The sequence below is a fragment of the Pseudochaenichthys georgianus genome, chromosome 19 (genome assembly GCF_902827115.2).
Source record: "Pseudochaenichthys georgianus chromosome 19, fPseGeo1.2, whole genome shotgun sequence".
Taxonomy (NCBI): Eukaryota; Metazoa; Chordata; class Actinopteri; order Perciformes; family Channichthyidae; genus Pseudochaenichthys; species Pseudochaenichthys georgianus.
The window spans coordinates 15,099,418-15,122,767 of record NC_047521.1 but is presented as its reverse complement, the minus strand read 5'-3'; the positions used below and the strand labels follow the sequence as shown (position 1 = coordinate 15,122,767).

The following is a 23,350-nucleotide window of genomic DNA, read 5'->3' as shown; positions in this document are numbered from 1 at the left end:
GTGAAGACATTTAGCGCTGGTACATTTCATTATCACTGTGTTCTTTAAAACATAAAGTGAGTCTTTGTGATGGTGAATGAACTAGAAACCGGCCATGTGATGTACTTTGGATCCCAGTCCTACTGTTGATCCCTGATGTATGTTCTGATGGATGTGAACTGATGAGCCCCCCCCCTGCACAGGTCTGGAGCTCAACGGGATGGGCTGTTCCGACAAAGGTGAAACCCCTCCTCCGCTGCCGGTGAAAGGCAGCAACGCTGATTACGGCAACCTGCTAGATAATCAAGACTTGACGAGTCCTTCGACGCCGCCGCCACCCCCGCCACATCAAAGAGTAGGTGTTTTAATTAGGACTGAGAGAAGCCCCTAATTATGCATGGCACAAGAGGTCGCTACACGCACTTTACATTCGGGGCCTCCTCCCCCGGTACACCCACCTACACCTGTACGTCCTGTGTTCATGTCCGTGTTCATGCATGTTTCCTCCCACCTACACCTGTACGTCCTGTGTTCATGTCCGTGTTCATGCATGTTTCCTCCCACCTACACCTGTACGTCCTGTGTTCATGTCCGTGTTCATGCATGTTTCCTCCCACCTACACCTGTACGTCCTGTGTTCATGCATGTTTCCTCCCACCTACACCTGTACGTCCTGTGTTCATGTCCGTGTTCATGCATGTTTCCTCCCACATTTGTGCTTCATTTTTGTAATTTGTGCCACAGAAGAATGTATAGGCATTAGAGATGTTATTCACCGATTCGCATTGGTGCACCGGCATAAACGTTCAAGATGCGAGTGCACCGGTTGAAAGAGTGCACATCGGCTACAGTTTGGGTTGAACCGGGTTGAACTCGCGATGCATCGATTGCGTAGCGTCTTTGCATCGGTAACAAACCGATTCATTCATATAAAATCCCCTCATCCTGTCAACGCTCAGCAGAGACGATCTTTGATATTTGCTTCGCCACTACGGAGGCCGAGAGTCAACACACACGGAAGTTGAGGAGAAAGAGAAACACAGCGCACCGAAAAATACCTACAAATGAAACGTTTGGCAACACTTCGGATTGTTCAAGAAAGACGGTGTAATAGTCCTTTATGCTATATAGCTGACCGCAGGTCATGGAGAGGAATAAGGTATCCGTAGACCTTTGTACTCAACAGGTCCACAGCCATGATACATAGATCCGTCCTAGATGCGGGCTTGCATACACACAGTATCACTCCGCAGCCGCACCCCATCAGTAACGTCCTGATGGTATATGTGCGCGGCACTATATACTACAGACGGTCAACTTGAAAAATCGCTCGCTAATTGTTAACGATGCCGAGCCGCTTTAAAGTACACAAGTAGTACGAGGAACTTAGCGACGCACATAAAGAGGCGACATGGGGTCTGCGGCTGAAAAGAGAAACCTGAAAGTTAGACATGAGTTAAATCACTCAGTGAGGTGTTCTGTCAGAGAGAGTGGTGTTTAGTTTACAGCAGCCTGTGACGGCCAATAATAGTTTACATGTCTTCCTTACTGTAAGCAGTTATGAAATACCTGTTTGTGAAAGGTTATTCTTTATTGTTCATATAGAAACCACTGCTTTCTGCTCACTGGTGAGTCAGCCGATGGGCATTGCACGATGGTAGTTGTTATTTGCACATTGTTAATCATGAGCAATGCATCCTTACATTGTTTAACTGTGAGGTGTTATACAATTGTACTGTAGCCTACTCTGGAGAGCTTTTAAAGGTAAAAATATAAACGGCATGATGGGATGTGCAGTACCAAATATGTAAAGCACTTTTTTGTTAATGTATGATTTGCTGCATATAAGGAATAAAACAAAAATCCTCTGTCGTACCATATTGAAGTATCATTATTTTTGCATCGTGTTGAATCGTATCGCACCGAATCGCATAATGTTGAATCAAATCGTATCGAACTGTATCGCAACAGGGGTGAATCGCATCGCATCGCCTGGTGTTTCAAATGTATCGTTAATGTATCGTATCGTGGCAACGTATCGAGATGCGCATCATCGGCCTCAGTGATGGAGATGCACATCCCTAATAGGCATCAGTCAGTTAGCAGCGAGGGCCCACGCCCGCCTGTCCACCCCGCTGTTATTTATACTTGTTCCCCCAGCCGGCCCAGTGCTCAGACGTGATGGATTGGATGATTACTTTACCTCTCACATCCATCAGGAGCTCTCCCGCTCTTAATCAGTGGCGCGTCTCTCCACACTCACCGGCGTCTACGCTGCCCGCCCTCTCGCCTCGCCACTCCGTTAACTAATCTTATTTATCCACTGCCACGGCCTGTGGACAGGTAGTAAAGCGGTGCCTCAGCGGACAGTAGTGCAGGGAGAGCAGATGTTCACAGGCTGAGTGACAGCTGCTCTTCATTTACAATCCTTGATGGAGGCAGAGGTGAGGTCAGTAACTCCTTGTCTGTTATAAACTCAGGTGTTTTAGGGAGGGCACTCAGGTAGACAGAGAACATCTTTAGTTCCTTCAGTTAAAGCCCTAATCTTCACGAGTATGGGGTATATTAACAAAGATAACATGTAAGTGTCTGATGGATGAAAAATGCACCTGAAAAAGACATTTCAAGGTTACTGTTTTTGTCTGTTTTCAGCACATTCCACCTCCTCTGCCCAGCAAGACCCCTCCTCCACCACCTCCCAAGACCACCAGGAAACAGGCCTCTATCGATTCAGGAATTGTACAGTGAACAAAGACGCTGGCAGTAGGACCAAACAACACGCTGACAACACAACAAAAACAGCACCAACAGTAACGGCTGCCACCAAACAGCGGCTGTTTCTTTTTAGATGTACCCACACATTCCTTGCTTCCTGTCCCAGCTTGACAGGATGAATACCTCACTGCAGCCCGCCCCCTATTATCAACTTTTTATTTACTTCCTATCTTGTTTTGCCTACAGTTTGACGACGCTGCAGTCTTCAACAGGGACGCCCGAAACCATGCCACTTCAAGACTTAATCGTGACATCTTGTTCAGACAGCCGCTTTACTAAACTGACCCATTCCCTAGTATATGGAAGCTCATAAATAATAATCCCTCTCTTTTATTCATATTCCCACTATGTACAGAGGTTTGTATATATGATTTTATTTTATTTCAGGGTTTTTTTTGTATGTGATTTGATCATGTTTTGTATTAACGTATCATTAGACTAAGTGGCATTTATATGAAACAAAAAAGGGCTTGTAGGTTTTGAATTGACAAGGACTTTACAGAGTTAGCATGTGAGAACCTATCATGGTAAAACTTTGGAGTGCACATACAACTAACTCCCATCGCATTATCATTGTTCATAGATCGCTGTAACCTTGGATTTCAATAATATTGACTGTTCCCAATTCACTACTGATATGACTTCTGAATAAAATTTAAATTGTATGTATTTTTAAAAAGATGTTTGCCTCATTATTTTACTTCAGCGAGAAGCTGTAAATAGATGTGTGTTTCTCTGTATTTCTGAAATCCAAAACAATCTGTACGCTCCGTAACAAAGCTTTCTGCACGTTTGATTGACAGCCATCACAACATCCCCATCATTATCAACACAGGCATTTCATACTGGGACGTGTTGCGACACAAAATGACTTCTATTCCAGCTACCGCAATCTCATTTACATAATGTGTCCGCTCACCAAGCGATCATTTCTCTTTTCAAAGCTGGAAGTACGGATCTGGAATGCGGCCCATTTTTGAAACACAGTCAGATGAGCCAACAAACAGGTGCCAGCTTTGTCCTTGCAATGTGAATTCTGCTTTATAGACACGGCTGAAGGTCACACTTGAGGATATGTATTCAAAACGCTGGGTTATCTGCACTGCTGACGTCTAATAACACGTTGTGTGAAAGAGTCAATTATGGTTTTGTTTGATTTTGTCATTTGACAATTATAGATTGGTGTCATGGAACTCCCAGTTAAGACTCAGGCTGGCAACTGTGTTCTCAGCTCTCAATGCTTCATGGGTTTCATGTATTATGACTCCAAAGTAATGACTGGAGTTTGAGCCATTACGTCAGTCTGTAATTATCTGTTGTGTTGCAGCTTTAAATTTAATAACACTTTACTACTTTATTAATATGTGCATCAGGTGACTCATATAAAGTTCTGTGACTGATTATTTTTACATAAAAGACATTTAAGCATACTTCTTTCTAAAGTATAATCTTTAATCATAATGCCTTTTTAATGTTAATGTGATGTGTTTAACAGACTTTTCGCTATCGGCACAGTCAGTTTAAATTACCGTTTGATAATCGGTGATTTGCAGCAGCTAATTTCCTTTCCATGTTGCGCAAACTAAACACACATAATGTAGTCTTTCACCAGCTGGTGCCTGTGCTCCAGTGGCTGAAAGCGTCTGTAAATTAGGCTCTGACACCTTCAATATCCGAGTCCTCATTTACACATGTTGTAAATGTAGTTACTGGCCCCGTTGTGTGTGCCACAAACCCCGGCTTGTTGGGATTTTTTGAAGCGTTTGCCCCATGTGGTTCGTATTCCTCTTTATTCTACTGACGCTCTGAGTGGGCGTTCGCCTGAGGATGAACGCTCAAACTGAAGCAACTGTTGTTTGAATCTGCGTTTTCTTAACAGCTCCAGAAATGTGGGGTTTATGAAGCTCTCTTGTCCTAATTAGGAACACTGAATGACATTTTCCCTTGGAGTGTTATGTGGGGAATGCATTTTAAAGAGACAACTTGTAATACTTTAGCTCATGTGTGATATGTTGTCAGCCTGTAAAATGTCTCATTAAGATATTGGTAATTCAACCGCTATCAAAATGCAGAGGCTGTTTCCTATTGTTCATCCATAAACTTAGTATATGATTTTAAATAAATTTTCACCGAACCAGTCTTCTAATGGGATAGAATGAATCAGAAAGTTTGTGCAGCTTTAAAAAACAGTTGTATTAATAATAATAATAATAATTTGAATCCATTACATTTCTTGTCATGCTTATTTTCATATCACCACGCTCCTTCCTCCCTAAATGCCGACTGTAAGATCCATTTCCTCCTGTTGTGGACACATCCTATATATGTTACCACTGCTGAACACAAGGTACACCTTGCTCCACCTTCATTTGAGCATATACTATCTGTCTAGATGATACATTGCTCTCCAAACACTAAAATAAATGGAGTAAGTAATATTCAATAAAAATGCGAGATCTACTATCACACCAATGTTATTTTCTCTCGTGGTTTCCCCTCTTTCCTCTTTCCTTCTTCCAGGTCCACCCAAGGCTCGCCGACCTAACTTTCTCTATAGGGACCATTACCCTTGCCTTAGTGCAGTACCATACTCTGCTTACAATAACAAAAACACATGATGGTGTTCATTAGAGCCTTCTAGTGTTAATGTGCACTCCACCCACTCCATGGGCATTTGAACATCCAACTGTTGAATACATGCTTTCAATTGATTCCATCAAAAAGCTAAGGGAGAGAATTAGGTGCCACTTAGAGAATGAATGACTATTAATGGCCACTAACTTGATCCTGATCAATACAAATCAAGGTACTGTATAGAATGTTGCACACTGCACTGCTAAACAACATAAAGACATAAACGCTTTATACATTAATGATTTAAAGTATACTTTTCCTGTACGAAGCGCCTATCTGACCACATCTCACTAATTCTGACTCCAGCTTACAAACCACGGATCTGCAAAACAAAACCAGCTATCGGGACAGTACAAGTGTGGTCTGAGGAAGCCACCTCAATGCTGCAAGACTGTTTTGAACTCACAGACTGGGATTTGTTTGCTGAAGGGTCAGATCTTGGGGAATACACTGAGACAGTACTAGGATACATAAACTTCTGCACAGCGAATGTTTTAACTCAGAAGACAATAAAGCTGTTTCCAAATCAAAAGCCTAAGAAACTAAGACAGGCCAGGCTTCCACAAAAACTGCTGGTAAACTTCTATCGGTCGACCATTGAAAGCACCCTGTCCAGCTGCATAACTGTGTGGTACACCAGCTGCACAGCCGCAGAACGGAAGGACCTGCAACGGGTGGTGAAGGCTGCTCAGCGCATCGTTGGGACTGAGCTGCCCAACCTTGATAACATCTACAAAAGTCGACTGCAGAAGAAAGCCAGCAGTATCATCAGAGACATCACACACCCCGGCCACTCACTGTTCGAACCGCTGCCACCCGGCAGACGGTTCAGGTCAATAAAAGCCCGCACCAACAGACTGAAGAACAGCTTCTTTCCCAGAGCTGTGGCCTCCATCACTCCCATCCCTGTCCAACCACAAAACGCACTATAACATGCACACATACAAACACACTACTTCCCATCAAAGACTGCAGCCTAAAATACCATGTTATTTATTTGTATATTTATTAAGTATCAACTGATATTTTTTAGTAACTATTTATATTTAAACATTGTAGCTTTATATATTTTAACATTCTGGTAAAGTGCATATGATGACCCTGATTATTATTGCTACTATCTCTGCTTTATCACTGTTTTTATGGATGTGTTCTTATTTATGTTATGTATTGCATTGAGAGATGCCAACTGAATTTCGTTGCACTGATGTGTGATGACAATAAAGATATATAAGAAGTATTCACCTCCCCGTTACATTTTTGGGGACTTTTTCATCATTTGTATTTTGATCACATCAAATGTAACTGTAATAATTGTATCTCACATTTTAAAAAACAACTACCCACACTAATGAATATTAAACCCAAATACAAAAGTCCTGGTACAGCTAATGTTTTTTTTTGTAAATTGGTTAGATTGAGAACATCTTCGTGTAATCAAGGTCATGATTTGAGGTTGATACAGTGTCAATTATTCATCTTGTACCTGCTTAGTCGATGCCCCGTCACGGCTACATCGTAAATACAAAGTAAATCAACATGCAACAAGATTACTGAAAAGCAACAAAGCCCAGTGAGGTCAATCATAAAAAACAATGGCTCCGCTGTAAATCTGCCTTGAGCGGACACAAGAGAAGCTATTTCTATAGCTGAGGATGTGCATACTAAAGTGTTGCCTCCCTCTGTGATTCAGCAAACCCAGCTTTCTGTAGCAGTGGCTAAAGAGAAGATAAAGACATGGCACACTGTGATGCCATGCAGTGGCAGTGTGTCACAGTGGGGGACGTTAGTAAAAGTACAGGCACTATAAATGCATATAAATCCCTGAGGAGAACCTGCTGCAACCGGCAAGAGATGTACCATTTGGAAGATTTATATTTCAGCAAGATAGTGACCACAAACATAGAGACAAAGGGACACAGAAATGGCCTTACTACAGCAATACTAATGAGTTGCCAAGTCAGAGCACAGACCTTAGTCCAATAATAAAGTAAACCTAACTGTACTGTGAGTTAGTTTTTTGCAAACAACAATGGATGAAAACTGCAATTTTGTGCAAAGCCGAGACAGATCCATCTGCATAGATTCAAGATACGTGAACTAAATAAAGTTTTAGGGCAGGTGAATCCTTATACATTATACAAATATCAATTATTTATTTATGTTTGTACTTTTTTACATCAATTTTACTGAGTTGTTTTCACCCGGGCTTTTAAAAGTTTTTGAATGAAAAGAGTCTTTAACAACCAACGTTGTAAAACAATAAAACGTTACAAAGTCCAAAGGGTTCCATCCGTTTTAATAGTCTGTAACAGCTTATTGCATTTCAACGATGAGCACATTCTCTTCAAACTGTGAGTTGGGATTAAAAAGTTTCGTCAATAGTATAATTCACTTGTGAAGAATACCCAGTGCATACTTGCCTTGCAATTGAAAAGGGATAAAGGGTGAAGCATTTCAGCGGTGGTAATATGACATAGTTAACTGGCAGCTTTTTCAATAGGCTCTCAGTGATTTGTGTCAGGCATTCTGCTTCACCCTCTCTCTCCTCACAGCATTGGGAAATGCTGCGCTTCATTGAGAGGGTGTCCAGGGGCTTTGTGGGGAGGGAGCGCTGTGAGCCTACTCTCCAGGAGAAATATATTTACAGTGCACTCTCTACTCCTCTCATTTGTCCTTTCAGCCTGGAATGATGTGTATATTTTCCTTCCCTCTAGACACACTTTCATTTTCTGCAAACGTGCATGTTTCCCTGAATGTCTCATTCACATAATGAAAGAGGACTGTATTACCATAAATCAACAATCTTCCACACATCCAATCACAGCTGTATGTCGGAGTTCCATCCCTGTTTCCCAAACGTAGACGTGCTACCAGAACCCACCATGGAGGAGTGTTCCTATTACAGCCTACTGTACATGTGGTGAACAGATTTCTAAGAATAACCAGTATTGCCATACAGATACATTTTTAGTTGAGTAGGGTTATTGTCTGTTTAACTTACACATAAATGATGTAAGTGTATGTTGTTTAGAATACATTCATATTTTCTTTAAAAACGTGGGCATTTTTAGATAAGTGGCATGCTAGCAGCTCTGTTGGGCGTTCTTTAGACAGTAAGCCTTAATGTGTGAAACTCTAGCGAGATGGGTAAGGTTAGGCATTGACCAGGAATGGTTAAGGTTATTATAGATTGCTGAAAACATATAACTCTTTAGTGACTTAAGTTGCTTTGTATGTAAATAATCATGTCCTGCGTGCCAACCTACTGGATTAGCTCCTAAAATATGAGCAGCTTGTGATCCCTACCATTACCATTGTTTATGTTTGTCATAATTGATATATTGTGTACTTGCTTCTTCATTGATATTGTCCTTCTTTTCATCTTTGCACTGCAACTGCTGCACAACAATCCCCGTTGGGATGAATACACGTTGACGTTGTTATTCATTGCCATCCCTTTGTCCCTGTATTTACTGATGCTATTCACAGTTAACTGTCCAATAAAGAAAGGCTCGCCGTAAAGGGAATGAAATGTCACCGCTTGAAACGAAATGAAAAAGATTTGCGTTTACATCACCTGATGCAGACTCTACGTACAACACCTGTCTGTTTTTGCTGCTTGGAACAAACATGGATCTTCACCAGCAGCCAATCGAAGTCAACATGACACTGTGCTGTGTGTGGCTGTCAAAGATAGTGATTGTTTGATTGTCACAGTGGTTCAGTTAAACTGCCTGAATGGATTGTGTTTTGTGACGTGTTATTAGTCTCCATTTTGCGTTGCTGTAGATTGTTTTCAATTTAGTTACAACCATATTAACAGATTCATGATTGGGACATTGTACTGTATAATTATTTCAATTGTGATCCTCGTATAAAGGCGGTGTTAGAAATATAATGGTACATTAAGTTGCATGTCTCTTCTTAACTAAAGCTCTATTAATTAAGCAAACAATTAGATGTCTGACTGAATATTATTATATTTTGAAAATTGCTTGATTTTTTCATAAACATGCGAGACATTTCATAATTCCAGTATCTCAAAAGATTATCATATTTTGATTGTTTGAAATTATAGAAAGGCATATTAGTTTTAATTTGGACGAAGCAATACATTTGATCAAGACCGGATTAACCTCTATGACCTATAGGGGAAATATGTGTACTAACTACTATGACTAGTTGGTACTTGACATATGTTGATCCAGCCTTGGATTTGCTCTTTCTGGTGAGAGTAATAATTAGTTACAGTCTTACACTATATAAGCTGCAGCAAATACTTATAAAATTGTATTTTTAGCTACTTTAAGTGAAGTTTGAAATGTCTTCACACAGTTAATCGGTGAGATTTTTCTGATAACAAACTGTCCTTTGAACATGTTTCTTATCTTTGTCGCAGGAGCTTATAATGAACACCTGCAAGCCTTTGATTTACACTTTAATGCTGTTTTTCTGTTCTGCCTCCAACTTTACACACTCCAGACAGACACTCCATCACTCTCTTATCAAGTGTGGATGTTACGAGCGACTCTTACAAGCCCAGAGTCTACTCCGTCTATAAAGCACAGGTGAGTTAGCATTTTAAATCTGCATCCAACCGTTAACACAAAATGTACATTCTGTACACAGGCTTATTATCTTCGTTTGAGGGGAACAGCCAACTGGTGGTGATCTATATTAGCTGAGGCTATTATGAAGCACTGGGTTTTCCCAGGCAGTCGGTGCGACGTGTTGCTAGGAGACATACCTAGAGATGGGGGGTGGAGAGCTGGTTTGATGAGGAAGCAGAGTTCCCAGCCAGTGTCGGTGCACACGGAAATAACTTTGAAGTGCTTCAGGCAGGCTGTCCCAATAGCAGAATATTAATTTGAGTGACCTTCCAGTTGCCAAGCTAAGTCCCTATGGACTTCGCCACCACGGCCCTTATGTATATGTTTTATTCTTCTAATATAATGCTTTATTCTAAAGAAGAAAGGCTAAACAAATAGTACAATTATTATCAGTGAAATATAAAGTTGTAAAAGCAAAATCCTTTGCAATAACTTCCAGAGAGCGGAGCATATTTAATTACTTTCACTTTAAACTCTAACGCCTCCTTTCATAAATTCAGCGTGATTAAAATCAATACACTGATCAGATCCTGCATTTTGATATATGTTGCATCCCAGGAAGCTGCACTGCATGGTTGATATATGAGTGTTGTAAACATGTTGGTTTGTTGAGTAATGCTGAAGGAAGTATGTTTGGAGCAATGCTGCCCTCATCTGGCTAAAACAGTCAATGCATCACAACCCTGGATGACTAATAACTGAAGAAACATAAACCTTTGGCTTGTGGTTGAACAATTTAAGGTCAAATTAATACACTAGCACCCTTTTATGCCAACTCGTGTCCACAGTATATTTGCAACTGTGAATCGAAGCAGCATGTGTTTTAGAGTTTTAGTGTTGACATATCTCTAATTTTAATTCTCGTTTCATGACTCTCTAAGTCAAGTTCCTGTACTTTAAAGACCACACCAGTATCCATAGTGGATTGTGAGCCCAGCAGAGTGTGATATTTGGCAGGAACAGAGCAGTAACATCTGATCTCTCCGAGGATGTAATCAGGAGCAGAGGTGTAAATCTGCCTGGCGTGCAGCAGCTGCAGCAGTTGTGTGGGGGGGGGGGGGGGGGTATTTTTCCCTCGGTCAGCGTGCTGTCTCCTTAACTCCTGGAGATGGACTGTCAGGGTCAAACAGTAATTGGTCGGATGCGGACTAAACTTGGAGGAACGTCTAATTACTAGCAGGTTCCCTTCCCCTGGGCCTGGCAGGTGGACGGATACCTCGAGATATTTATGTGCTAATGATGGTTTGAGGCTGTTGATCAAAATGCCTTTCGAAGCAAACTTAAAGTTTATTTTTCTTACTTCACTTGGATGTTTGGACTTTCCTTTGCAGACTGATGTGTGGCTTTATCTGCTGAAGGAAGATAATGCCTCAACTTAAAGTAAAGTTGTGTCTGAACAACATAATTTTGTGACCATATGTAGTTTGGAAGCCAATCTTCAATATGTAACCTAAACCAGGGTAATATTGGAACTTGAAGCCTACAGTGAACATACATCGGGATTTTTCTTTTCAGCGGTATAGGGCAACTGCTGCCTCGTAGTCAAACTTTAAATGAAAAATACTTCATGTGTTTTGAAATAAAGAGCAGACAGTAAAAGTGCACTTCAGAATGACTAATATGAGAGAAACCAGACACACATCTGAGATCTTGAAATTGATCTGTGCTAGCATCATCACTCTGTTACTTGTCTATAATTATTTTGTAGGAATGGCATTTCTCCACGGCTAAATGTGAGTATAAAATGCTGAACATCATTTTCCTAATGCCCAAAGCTCAGCTATAGAGACCCTATTATAAATGTGTCTTTCAGTGGAGATGGCTTTGCCTTCTTGAAGAATGAAGACCATTGAGTGTAAAAATGAAGGATGCTCAGAGGCCAGACAGCTCCTCTGCCTGCCAAGTTTCCCATCGCAACACGTCGATGTGTCTTCAATCTAAGTAAGACCTGCTGAGGATGGCCTTTCTGCACTCTGTATTGAGCCAGACCAGATTCTCACATGCACATTAATTAGCACCGCTGTCTGGTTTGCTTGGTTCCTCCACTGGGGGGAGACTCTGAGCAGGGCAAGCCCCTGGATAGATAAAGGGATACAGTTGTTTACACAGTCAGAATGGATGACTTTATCTCTCATGATTGTATTGGCCTAAGAGCATCTAGTCTGGTGATTACTTCAAAGCAGTAAACAAACAGTAGCAGATATCTAACTCATATAGCTGCATTAAAGCCAAGGTTTCACACAGAACACAAGCTCTATAAACCCTTAAGGCCTCGTTGATTCCTCTGTGGTTCATCTGTAAATGCAGAAGTTAGTTATGCAGATACATGCTGACTTGCAGTGTGTATTATTCTCCTGTTACCTGCAGTAATGGTTGTCTCTAGTCCCAGCCTGAAGGGGCCTGCGGAACCTCAGCCTCTCTGACCCCGCCGTGATTGACTTGATCTCCCAGAGAAAAGCTCCCATGACCTCAAAAAGCTTGAGGAAACAGGGGATGAAGACAGACATGGCAGAGCAACAATAGACATCCCCCTCCCCTTCACACACACTCACAGTCAGCATGTTGGAATTATTACTTTACAATGACATGGGGGCTTGGGGTTGCCATGCTGAGCCACATTTGACATCTCTGAACTTAATCTGGGAGGAAAGATCGGAAAAGATAGGGGGATTGTGATTGATGGCCACTTAATCAAAACCCAACATTGATGGGATAATTACCATAATACCAAATAGTAAAAAAATCATCACGGCACTTAAAGTAAAGAATTATTCACATATAGTAATAATTACAAATATAATACATATGGTTTATGACACCTCAGCAACACCAAATTCCTTTACATTGGATGATATCGTTTTAGGCTGAGAAGAATCATCATTTGAGATGCAGATGTCCAGTCAGCAATAATTAGCTGTATTGGTTGTTGGATATATCCTAACAGGTTGTGTTGTTTTCATGTGGGGTTAAATGCCACTGCTCCCCCCCATAGAGTCCACTGCTCGCCGCTGATGTACAGCCTGTGGTTGGGACAACACCTCGGAGCCAAACAATTACATCAAGGTCATGGAGGAAAGGAGGAATGTTGTGCCGATTAGTGCAGGGATGACCACAGACCCCTACACAAATGTTAAATCCAGTCCTAAAGAACTGTGGCCTTTAAATTGATGCTGGAGAACTGTTAGACACGTGCCCTTAAAACGGCAGCACATTTCAAAAATGATTTATTACATACAGTAGTTCACGGCCATGCTGTAATAAGCTCCAGACGTCTTATAATAACGTAATATCGTGGGAGACAAGTCAAACTTTTAAAAGGCGAGTCGCCTGTAGTTTCGGTGGGCTATTATGGGCTTTATCACTATCCATATCGAAACTCAGATCAGTGTCAGCTCTGAGAAAACGTCAGGACTATTGTTCCCTGTGAACACATACATGAAATTAGAATAGTGTGCACGTCATTTCAGAGCAGATAATTATGTGCTCTTCCGAAAACTTTCAAAACCTCCCTGGCTGGAGGCTATATATTATATACATTGTTGATGTTAATTCAATTAAATATCTGAAGTTGAATCAGCGCGGCTAAGAGATGCAAGTGTCGTATTTGTAAAGTAATTTTAAACGTTTAACAGGTACCATAAGAGTTGTTCTTTCTGTTACATCTCAGTTTAATTACGAAATTCGTTTTTGTTCTTTTAAGTCTTGTTCATATCTTCTTATTTAGAAAAAACCTGTTGCAGTGTTATTGTATTTGCAGTAACATTTGCGGAGGTCAATAATGCAATAGAATAAGTATCACTGTTATTATTTCAGGAGCCGTAGTTCCTTGGAGCCTTCTGGGTGTGTTTTTTTCACGAGTCACTTGTTGACACTAAACCTTCGACACTTGTGAAGTGTTTATTGCCAACGAATTTCTTTTAAGAGAAGCTGGCTTTTACACACTCACGCGGGCCGTCACTGTTTGGGTTTGACACTGTTCTTCAAGAAAGTCAACAAGTCCCAACATGATGACTATCAGTGCGTAACAACATGTGAATAATATTGGTTATATTTGTATCGAGCTGTTACAACCATAATTTAATGTTCATCCAGAGAACTGGAAAACATATTTTAAGACACATTTAGGTGAGATTAATGGTGATCTGTTGGTTCCAGATTGAAATGTGTAAAAGAAAATCAGATTCACTGCCGCTAATTTACAAATCACTCAATCCTAAGAAAAATAAAAATCCGAATTATATTTCAAAACCATAAAGGTTCAGACAAAGTATTTACTTTCGTGACCCTCGCCAGTTTGACATATGTATTGATTGATATAGATCCATTGCTGCACTTTGTACTTGCTGCTTGAACAAATCCAAATGTAAATAAATATCTAACAAAAACTCCAGTGCGTAATTACGCACGGGCATTTATAAGTCACTAACGTGCCTTAATGGGAATAAACCGTAAATAATATGTAGCTCAGCACTGCAGTTAAAGGCAGTATCAGTGCTCATTCATAGGGAGATGTGGGTCAATAGAAATGAGCTGTAGCGGGACAGAAAAAGGGGTGTGACCAACCCAAAAGTTTTCAATGGGCTACCTGTAGAGTCTCCGGGCACTGCGCATAAATACTCCGCCCTCTGAGGATGAGTTCAGTCCTGAAGGAGACACATACATACGCATTTAGGTTTGGGGAATCTGGTTGCAGTGGATTATGAACGCTTTTGGACACCAACCATCTAACCAGCAGACCAGCCCTATTCAGCACCACACTGCACAGGAGATCCTGGACATGGCCGTGTACTGCGATAACTACGGTGTGTACCAACAGAACCTCCACCACCATCACCCTCAGAGGCCGCCGACGCACCCCACCAGCTACGGCCTCGGAGAATACACCTCTCCCTCCACGAACCCGTACCTATGGCTGAACGGACCCAGCATCAACTCCTCTCCGTATCTCCCCGGGAACAACGGCTCGTCCTATATTCAGTCTGGATACGGCTCAAACCAAAGGCAGTTCTTACCGCCTCCCACTGGGTTTGGTGGCGCAGACCTGGGCTGGCTGTCCATATCCAGCCAGCAGGAACTCTTCAAGATGGTCAGACCACCTTACTCCTACTCAGCACTGATCGCCATGGCCATACAGAACAACCAAGACAAAAAGTTGACTCTCAGTCAGATCTATCAATATGTGGCTGAAAACTTCCCTTTCTACAAGAAGAGCAAAGCTGGCTGGCAGAATTCAATTCGACACAATTTGTCACTGAACGACTGTTTCAAAAAAGTGGCACGGGATGAAGATGACCCCGGTAAATCAAAATTAAATATTTATGTTTGATATGTATTAGATGTTATCAATATGTGTCTCTTGTAGCTTTGCCGTAATAATGCTGTATTTTCCATTGACACATTTCTTTCAATTTGTATTTAAACAATTAGGATAATCCCGGTTCATTGTCATTGTTACGAACATTTTAATGTGAAAAAACATAGATTATCACTTCAGTACGCAGGTGAAATGTGAGCTAAAGGTTGTACATCCACATTAAACCCTCATTTTATTTCTTAAACAGGTAAGGGAAACTACTGGACCCTGGACCCCAACTGTGAGAAGATGTTCGACAACGGGAACTTCAGACGGAAGAGGAAAAGGAGAGCTGACATTAGCGGGGCTGACAGCACCTCTCTCCCAGTCACTTCAGAGGACGGTCCGCACAAGCTCGCCGACACCGCCAGCCTGCTGAGCTCCTCCCCGCCCAGCCTGCACGGTTCCCCGGCCTCCCCCACGGAGCACAAGTCGTCCCCGTCTCCCTCCGCGGAGCACAGCCCGTGTTACAGCAACTTCGTGTCCAGCGTGAACTCGCTACTGGCGGGAAGCAGCGAGGGCTCACGGGCCGGGGAGCGGGACTACGGCGCCGGGCATCTGTCCCAGAGCAGAGAGGGCATGTCAGGACTCGGCGCCTACTCGCCCACTTTAATCGCTCCTCTGAACTCTGACAACAACAGAATCAACTATTACACATCCGTACAGAGCCTGTCCAACCATTTTAGTGTTAATAACCTCATATACAGCCGGGAAGGAACAGAGGTATAGACTGTCGTTCTGTCAGTGTTGGGATGTGACCGAAAAAAGTTATTTATCACTCATTGTTAGTCTTCACATTTCTTTAGTAGCCTGCTATTATTATACTCCAGGTTTAGTATGCCTCATGTTGAACTAGCACTGGACATTAACTTTTTTTTTTCTCCACACAATTTCCTTTCCTAACTGGAAATCTATTTCGCTGTATTGAAAAGGAATTTGACAAACTGCCAATTTTGCATTTTGGTTTGTTCATACAAGTACAACAAACGTGTTTATATGTAGATAATTAATCAATTTACAAATCAGCCCATGGAAATCTATTCTTGAACTCATGGATGTTTTTTTACCATATTTTCTAATTGTAGCTGCCCACTTGGGCTAACTGTCTTGAATAAGAAGGAGAAACATATGTACAGAAATACTTTTTCATAAGACCATATGAAATGTATTTTAGACTGCATTGTGTTGTGTGTTTTTTTACACACGTATATGTTTGAATAAAAGGCATTCTATTTTAACTCAAGGCTTATGTGTCATATTTGCATGAGTTAGATGAAACAATCTGAGAGATAACTGCTTTGAGACTGTAACACAAACTTGATGAAAGCATTCATATTCCTATTATATTTTCCCATTGAATCTAACAGGGTGTATAGGGCCAATGTAATTGTATTCTTTCTGAAGGGTATCCTTGTTTCTAAGAGTTTGTTGGTACAACATGCTGAAGCATAACCCATGTAAACCCACTATTTTCTAGATTTACAGTTTTAATTAGTCAGTTTATAATATTTTGGAGACCCATTGAGCTATATGTCTCTTAATGAGAGCAAACAGAAGGCAAATATTAAAGTTCTCAAACTGTTCCAAGTGGTAGGCCTAAATACATTTACAACCTATAAATGCTCTCCTGTCAGGAAATCTGAAGTCAAGTGGCTGTAAGTACTAAAGTGTGTAAGACAGAGACATTTTCCGCTTGTCACTTCCAATAGCCCCATTTCATCAAGCAATAAGACCTTTAACTTACTTCCACAAGGTTCAGGAGTTCAGCTTTTTGTCTGGAGCTGGATTTGACTCAGACTGTGCCTGTTTGATGTTAACCTATTGCTCAATATTGCACCTGTTTCCATCTATTCCCAAAGTCTTGTCACGCAAAAAGCTGGCTCTTTGCAGTGTGCGTGAATCCTGTTAATGGGAGTTTTGTGTTTTTGTTTGTTGTATTGAGAACCACTTTTGGAAGAGCATCCGCTGGACAATTGCAAGAGAGTTCAATGTCATGTAATGTTCTTTTGTTGCGCTTGTGACCCAGGGGACACAAAGCCTGCAATTGGGGAGAAAATATTTAGCAGCCTACGCAGAGGAAATGTTCAAGTAATTTAACACCCCGCTCTTGTCTTATTTCCAGACAATATGGACACGCACGGAATCAAAGCTTGTAAATAAAAGGAAACACCTCTTAATTGGTTGATAATTGAATTCACTCAGGCGCTCTGTGGTCGGGAATAAAGGAGAAATTAATTGACAAGACTTTCATGCCCCCTTGTTGGAACACAATGGAAGCTGGCAATTCAAGAGATCCCCTCCTGGGCTCAAATGAAAATATTGGGATCTGAAGATCTGGGAACAAATTATCTCCCTCATTTTGCTCTATTATCTGTGGAGCAGGGCCACTGATCAGACAAAGAGGATTGTTGTCATACAGCAGCAGGTTCTCCGTAACAAGTGTTCTGTTGAAATCCTCATCACGTCCAGTGAATAGAGTGTAAAGGCTTTCACGATCAAAGGCCTTTTACTTCTTATTACTGGCATTTTATTGGCACTCAGATCAGCTAGTTTTTCACTTTCATGTGGAATTGTCAGGACACGATAACTCAGTATTGTATTAGTAAAACAGGCAGTTGTGGAATGTAAAGTACATTTACTTAATTACTCTCGTACTTGCACTTTAGTATTTTCAATACTTCATCTATAAGTTATAAATATATACATTAAAATACTGTATTTGAATTGGATACTTTACTCTTAATACATTATGACGGTGTTTACTCTGCCTTACTTATTTGTTTGCTTTAGTAAATAGTTATTTTCCTGATTCAGAATTCTAATACAAAATGTAATCAATTTAAAATTATTTAAAATTAGGCCCACATGAGCAACATGAGTGTTGCTCATATATAAATGCATCTTTAATTTAATATAAATTCCTCTGAAATTGACTATTCTGTGTACGAGTACTATAACTTCTAATACTTTAACTATATTTTTGATACTTATATCCAAACTACAGTAAAATACTGTTTCTTTACCTTGCTTTATGCAGTGTTTCAGAATTGTGTTTCTTTCAAATGATCAAATATATAATGTGCTAGCTCCTTGTTTGCATATTTAAACATAACATTTCAGGTCACCCATAATAATAAATAATTGTCTTCAAGGTAATATCTTACACTGCCAAGGCTCTTCCTTGAGATAAGGTATTACCCTATTCTTCTGTAGTGTCTTCCCTGAAGTATGTTGAATATGTTGAAAGCTTTTTCTTGTGACAGAGTATTTTAAACACTTGCTTCCAAGTTCGATTCAGCCCTCTCAGCTCTCAGGAACGTAACGCTCCAGTGCCCTGTGCCTGTAGGGCACGTTTACCTGGCCCACATGAATATCAGTCAGGCCACCATGTCTGTCCTCTCCCTGCTCCAGGGCCCCCGGCTGCAGGACTGAAGGCCCAGCAGAATACCTCAGCACAAGGGTGGCCCCGGCCCCAACACTTGCCCAGTGGGCTAAACCTATAATGATGGGTGTCAGCCTCAAAGGGTCATTCCTCTATAAAGGTGAGGTTGACTCATTCTAGAAGGAGCTGGTGTATCAAAACTAGAATATTTCAATCCCCTTTCTCTTTGCGGGATACTCCAGAATAAATACTCCAAACAAAGCTCACTATGCAGAGCAGGGATGGGAATTACCTTCAGCTGCAGATAGTTTGACTGAGAAAGATCTTACTAAAAAGAGAGTAAATCAACAAATACTTGACTAATTTAACATTTTGGATGTCACATTTTAAACATCTCCACAGAAACACTTGAAGAAGAGTTGTCTGCCTGCGACCCGGAGGCTTGTCCATGTTATCTAGTGAGTGACATAAACTGGAGTGATGAATCACTGGATAAAGTTGCACTCAGCAAAGTGAGAAACGTAACTCCCCTTAGCTGGTAAGCTAGATCTCCTCGACAGATAAACAAGCTACTAGAACAAGACTTGCAACCCGTCTTTAAACCTAAACCTGATTCTAGATGTGCTGTGCAGGCTCTGCCCTGTGCTGTGGGGCTATTGTTGATGATGTGTCGGTCACTTTAAGATGAGCTTTAAGGCATTCTGTGGGTTTGTAAAGCATTCAGGGTTTCAAATCAAAAGCTTTTTCCTGAGCGTAATAATTCTCCACAGCCCATATAACACTACCTTACAGACAAATCTGAGTGGTGATATGAAAAGGGAGACTCTGTGTCTGACCTCGCTGAAGAACATGATATCTTGGCCATAGGGGGGAAGATTACAGTCTGGGCCTACCCTGACATTTCACATCTGTTTGTAGCAGTCAGTGGGCATTATAGGGATCATTTCTTATATTACAGCTCGATCTCTTGAGGAAGTTAAATATTGTAGGGAACAATATGATGACAGCTTCTGGGGAAGGCAGAAAGGAAGGGGGGGACCACTCTTCAATGCACTATAAAAGGAGTGTCAGTGCAAATGATAGCTGAGGATAATGTCTATCAATTGGCATGACCTGATTCGGTTTCATCATTCTCCTTCCGAGGCCCATAAAAGTCCTAACGTATGGGCCGGTAACGGCATGGGATCTCCGCTCCAGACCAGCAGACATATGGATTATTTTATACAGAACAAGAGCCATTTTTTAGCACAAATTGCTCGGTTGTTGAGAGCATGAGAACAAAGTGGAGTCACCTCTCACTAAACCACATGTCTTAGCTAACACTAACTATTTTTAAATTAGTTCCTGTTTAAATCAGAATACCTTTTATCCTTAAAAAATATTAAAGATAAAGACATTACAAAAATTACACAATTTACAAAATACACATCCAATAGATTTGTTTCAAGTTAGATTAAAATATCGGTATTATCACAGCATAAATATCCAAAAACTATTTATCTTTTACTGTTAAATCATCATGTTTCCTGCTATGTTATTTTCTTATTTTTGTTGTACATATAATTTTCTTTTTATCATGTCAACCTGCAGTGCTTCCCTCCATTCCAGGAGTGGAAACAAGCTGGTTTAGAGACCTAGAATTATTGGTGAGCAAAGGAAGGGCAGCCACTTCAGAGGCTGAAAGGCTTGCCAGCAGAGGAACCTGCTGAAAGAGTCAAAGAGATACAAGGATTAACGGACTAGAACGAGTCCCAGTAAATCCACAGCCAGGGCCTGTCTTCACATCGCTCCGTCTGGAAAACCTATCCCCAAAACAATGTAACTTATCCCCTGCTCACTCTATTGCGGGAATATATTTTGACAAAGTCTTTGTTCTCACATTAGGGAACTGTAGGCAGATCATCCGTTATCCGTGACCTTTGTCATAACAAACCGTGGCAGTGGTTTTACACACTGCCGGGACGCAAAGACAGTTCACATCAACCAGGCTGAGGTTTCTTATACGTTATGGGTCATTCTGACTCAAAACATCTAATATGAAAAGACAATTTTTCAAAAATTCCTTATCACGTTATTAGTTTTATAACTTTATTCCCTTATAATCTCAATATAGTCAATGTCTTACTCATAAGCTCCTCAGCAGATCCTCAGCCATTCATCACTTACATGACATTCCAAACCGTGACCCTATGAGAACAATATCCAGGGTTCATGGAACATCAATTTCTATGTTCAGTGCAGCAGAACAAATATCTGAGTAACGGCCGATATGTAATCATTTTAGCTCGGTTCAGGGACCACTTTAAGTCTTGCTTACTATAATGGATCTATACACAGTACAACTCACTATAGGGACCGCTGCAGTGTGAAGTAATGGGAGACCAAACATTTAAATATATAGCTCAATTTAAATCAAAGCTCCTGTAAAAAGTCCATGAAGGGGAATGGAGGGACTGAAAAAAAAAGTTAAATAAAAAATAAACGTTTGCGAGATGTCACTAAGGACTTACCCTTCTTCCCTTATATGTACAAACTAATCACAGCGTTCACGTTTCTGGGGGAAATAGTTTGTTTTGTGGTGCTGACGCTTTGCAGTGATACCACCCGGCTAGCAACACCTGCGTGCTGTCATTACCTGCTCTTCACAGACAGGAAGTGGTGACAGATGACAGAGGAAGTAGCAGCCCAGAGGGAATCTGTTCCACCCCTCGCAGGCTGGACTTTTGGTGGCAAGACGGAAGTGATTCGGTACTCAGGGGAGCTGCAAATAGCTACCTCTGTACCACTTGTCACTCGTTGTCAGTAGTACTAAAGGAAGCTATCTCTCAGTGTGAATGTTACATCGGCTGAAGTTCCTGTTGTCAAAAGACGCAGCCCACCTGGAACACTTTTGGAGTACTTGGAGATACATCTCTAAGCACGTCTTTTAGAAGCACATAGTGTTTATCTAGAGGAACGAAAATTTACCTTGTGTGTTTCACCTGCTCCCATGAAGCATGACGCGGCCTCAGTCCTGCGTGATGCTGGTGCATCTGCCCCGAGGAATTCATTGAGTGCTCCCCCCCCGAAACAACACTCCCCCGGTCCCTAATGAGACCCCCTACCTCCTGCCTCTATTATGAGGGATGCATACCAATAGAGAGACAGGAGAGGGGAGACAGACTGAGCCTCAGAGACCTCTGGAGCCCTCCCTGGACCTAAACCATCAAACGCAACCCTCACAGAGTGTCAAATAATGGGCCTGATCAACATTTAACCAAGTTTTCCCCATGTAAGCTGCAGATGATCTATGGCCGAAGGCTCTGAATGATAGCCTTTCAAAAGGGACAGGCAGGCCCCCTCCAAATGCTCCCTTTGTGTTGCCTCTAATCCCAGCATGCACTTCAAGGCCCAGGCTCACTTCTAAGGCAGCTGCTATCATCTTAAAGAGGAGGGAAAGAAAGGCTGCACTTTTAAACTGCTTTAATCAAGAAGATACCATGATAAGTTGATCACGCCCTTAAGCATGCAATTATACCACAATCAGCTATTAATATTACTACCACACACATTGAGTCTTGTATTGCCAATGCCTAGCATGCTGACATTTCAACACAGTATAACAATACAGACTAGTCATTGTCCCTCTTATTTAGTACTTAGAACACTTTTGAATGCGATGATGTCCTCATGTAACACAGGGACTATTTTAGGACATGAAACTCAGCCTGTGTGCGGCAGCATGCCAGGAACAGAGAGGAGATGCTTATTTGCCAGACAAGTGTTCAAACAAACATAGCAAGTGCTATGTGTTGACTCTGGTATTGGAGTCTATCTACCCCAAACAGCTTTTGTGTCAGCTATAAACACAAGTCGTGCACCCAGTCTGGGGAAACCGTGTTTCAGGCTCGCTGCTGCAAACGCTTCTCTGTTAACACTGCGAGCTGAAACCCAGTCTGCCATTGTTACCCATGCTGTTTCGGGATAAAACAAGAACGTTTTGTGTCGCTCTAACTCATTTAACACAGTCGGTTCCCCTTTTGTCATGTGATGGCATTCCAGTGCTGTGACATCATCCAGGATGCACATGCACACGTGCGGCAGTGCGTGTTTTCATGTGCGTGTGTATCCACTCCACGGTGATGCTGACAGCAGCACTGAGAGGCCGGCAGCATCCACAGAAGTGTGTTGACATGCCCCCACTTGACAAAGAGGCCATATTCAGTACGAGGGAAAATAGGTTTTTACAAGCCTCTGATAATCTGAGGTACACAAAGGCGTAATTAAAACAGCGCAAGGGAAGCACTGTATTTAGCCCGTGAAATTGAGATGGTGCTGATTCCTGTGTGAATCACTGGGCCACTCTCATGCCCCCGTGTTGAACACAGAAGGGCCCACTAAAGGAGGGCAGCGTATGTTTACCTTTACCTGAGACCCAATTCAAAAGACCTTGGATCATCTGATGACAATAGATAGATAGACTCAGGAAACCAAGAATGCATCATAGGCCTTAGCTCTTGTAGAGAATCTGCCGTATCAGTGAAAAAACTGTTAAATGTTAGTTTAGTCAAATATTGGTTGATATCTGATATACCGAAATATTATCCAACTCATGTTTGCCAAATGTCAATGCTG

The 23,350-nt window shown here is 41.5% G+C and overlaps 2 protein-coding genes across 2 annotated transcripts in view; both read left to right on the top strand.

Moving 5' to 3' along the window:
- The window catches only part of dock1 (dedicator of cytokinesis 1), a 189,293-nt gene extending 185,860 nt beyond the window's left edge, over positions 1–3,433 (top strand). The window contains exons 51-52 of the mRNA XM_034107070.2: positions 183–334; positions 2,632–3,433. Coding sequence (XP_033962961.1) covers positions 183–334; positions 2,632–2,727 — 248 coding nt within the window. The 3' untranslated portion in view covers positions 2,728–3,433. The remainder of the gene's footprint in view (positions 1–182; positions 335–2,631) is intronic.
- Positions 3,434–14,700: 11,267 nt separating this feature from the next.
- On the top strand, positions 14,701–16,083 carry foxi1 (forkhead box i1). The gene is made up of 2 exons (XM_034106665.2): positions 14,701–15,298; positions 15,563–16,083. The coding sequence occupies exons 1-2, from the start codon at positions 14,701–14,703 to the stop codon at positions 16,081–16,083; spliced, it is 1,119 nt and encodes a 372-aa protein (XP_033962556.1).
- Positions 16,084–23,350: the final 7,267 nt, after the last annotated feature.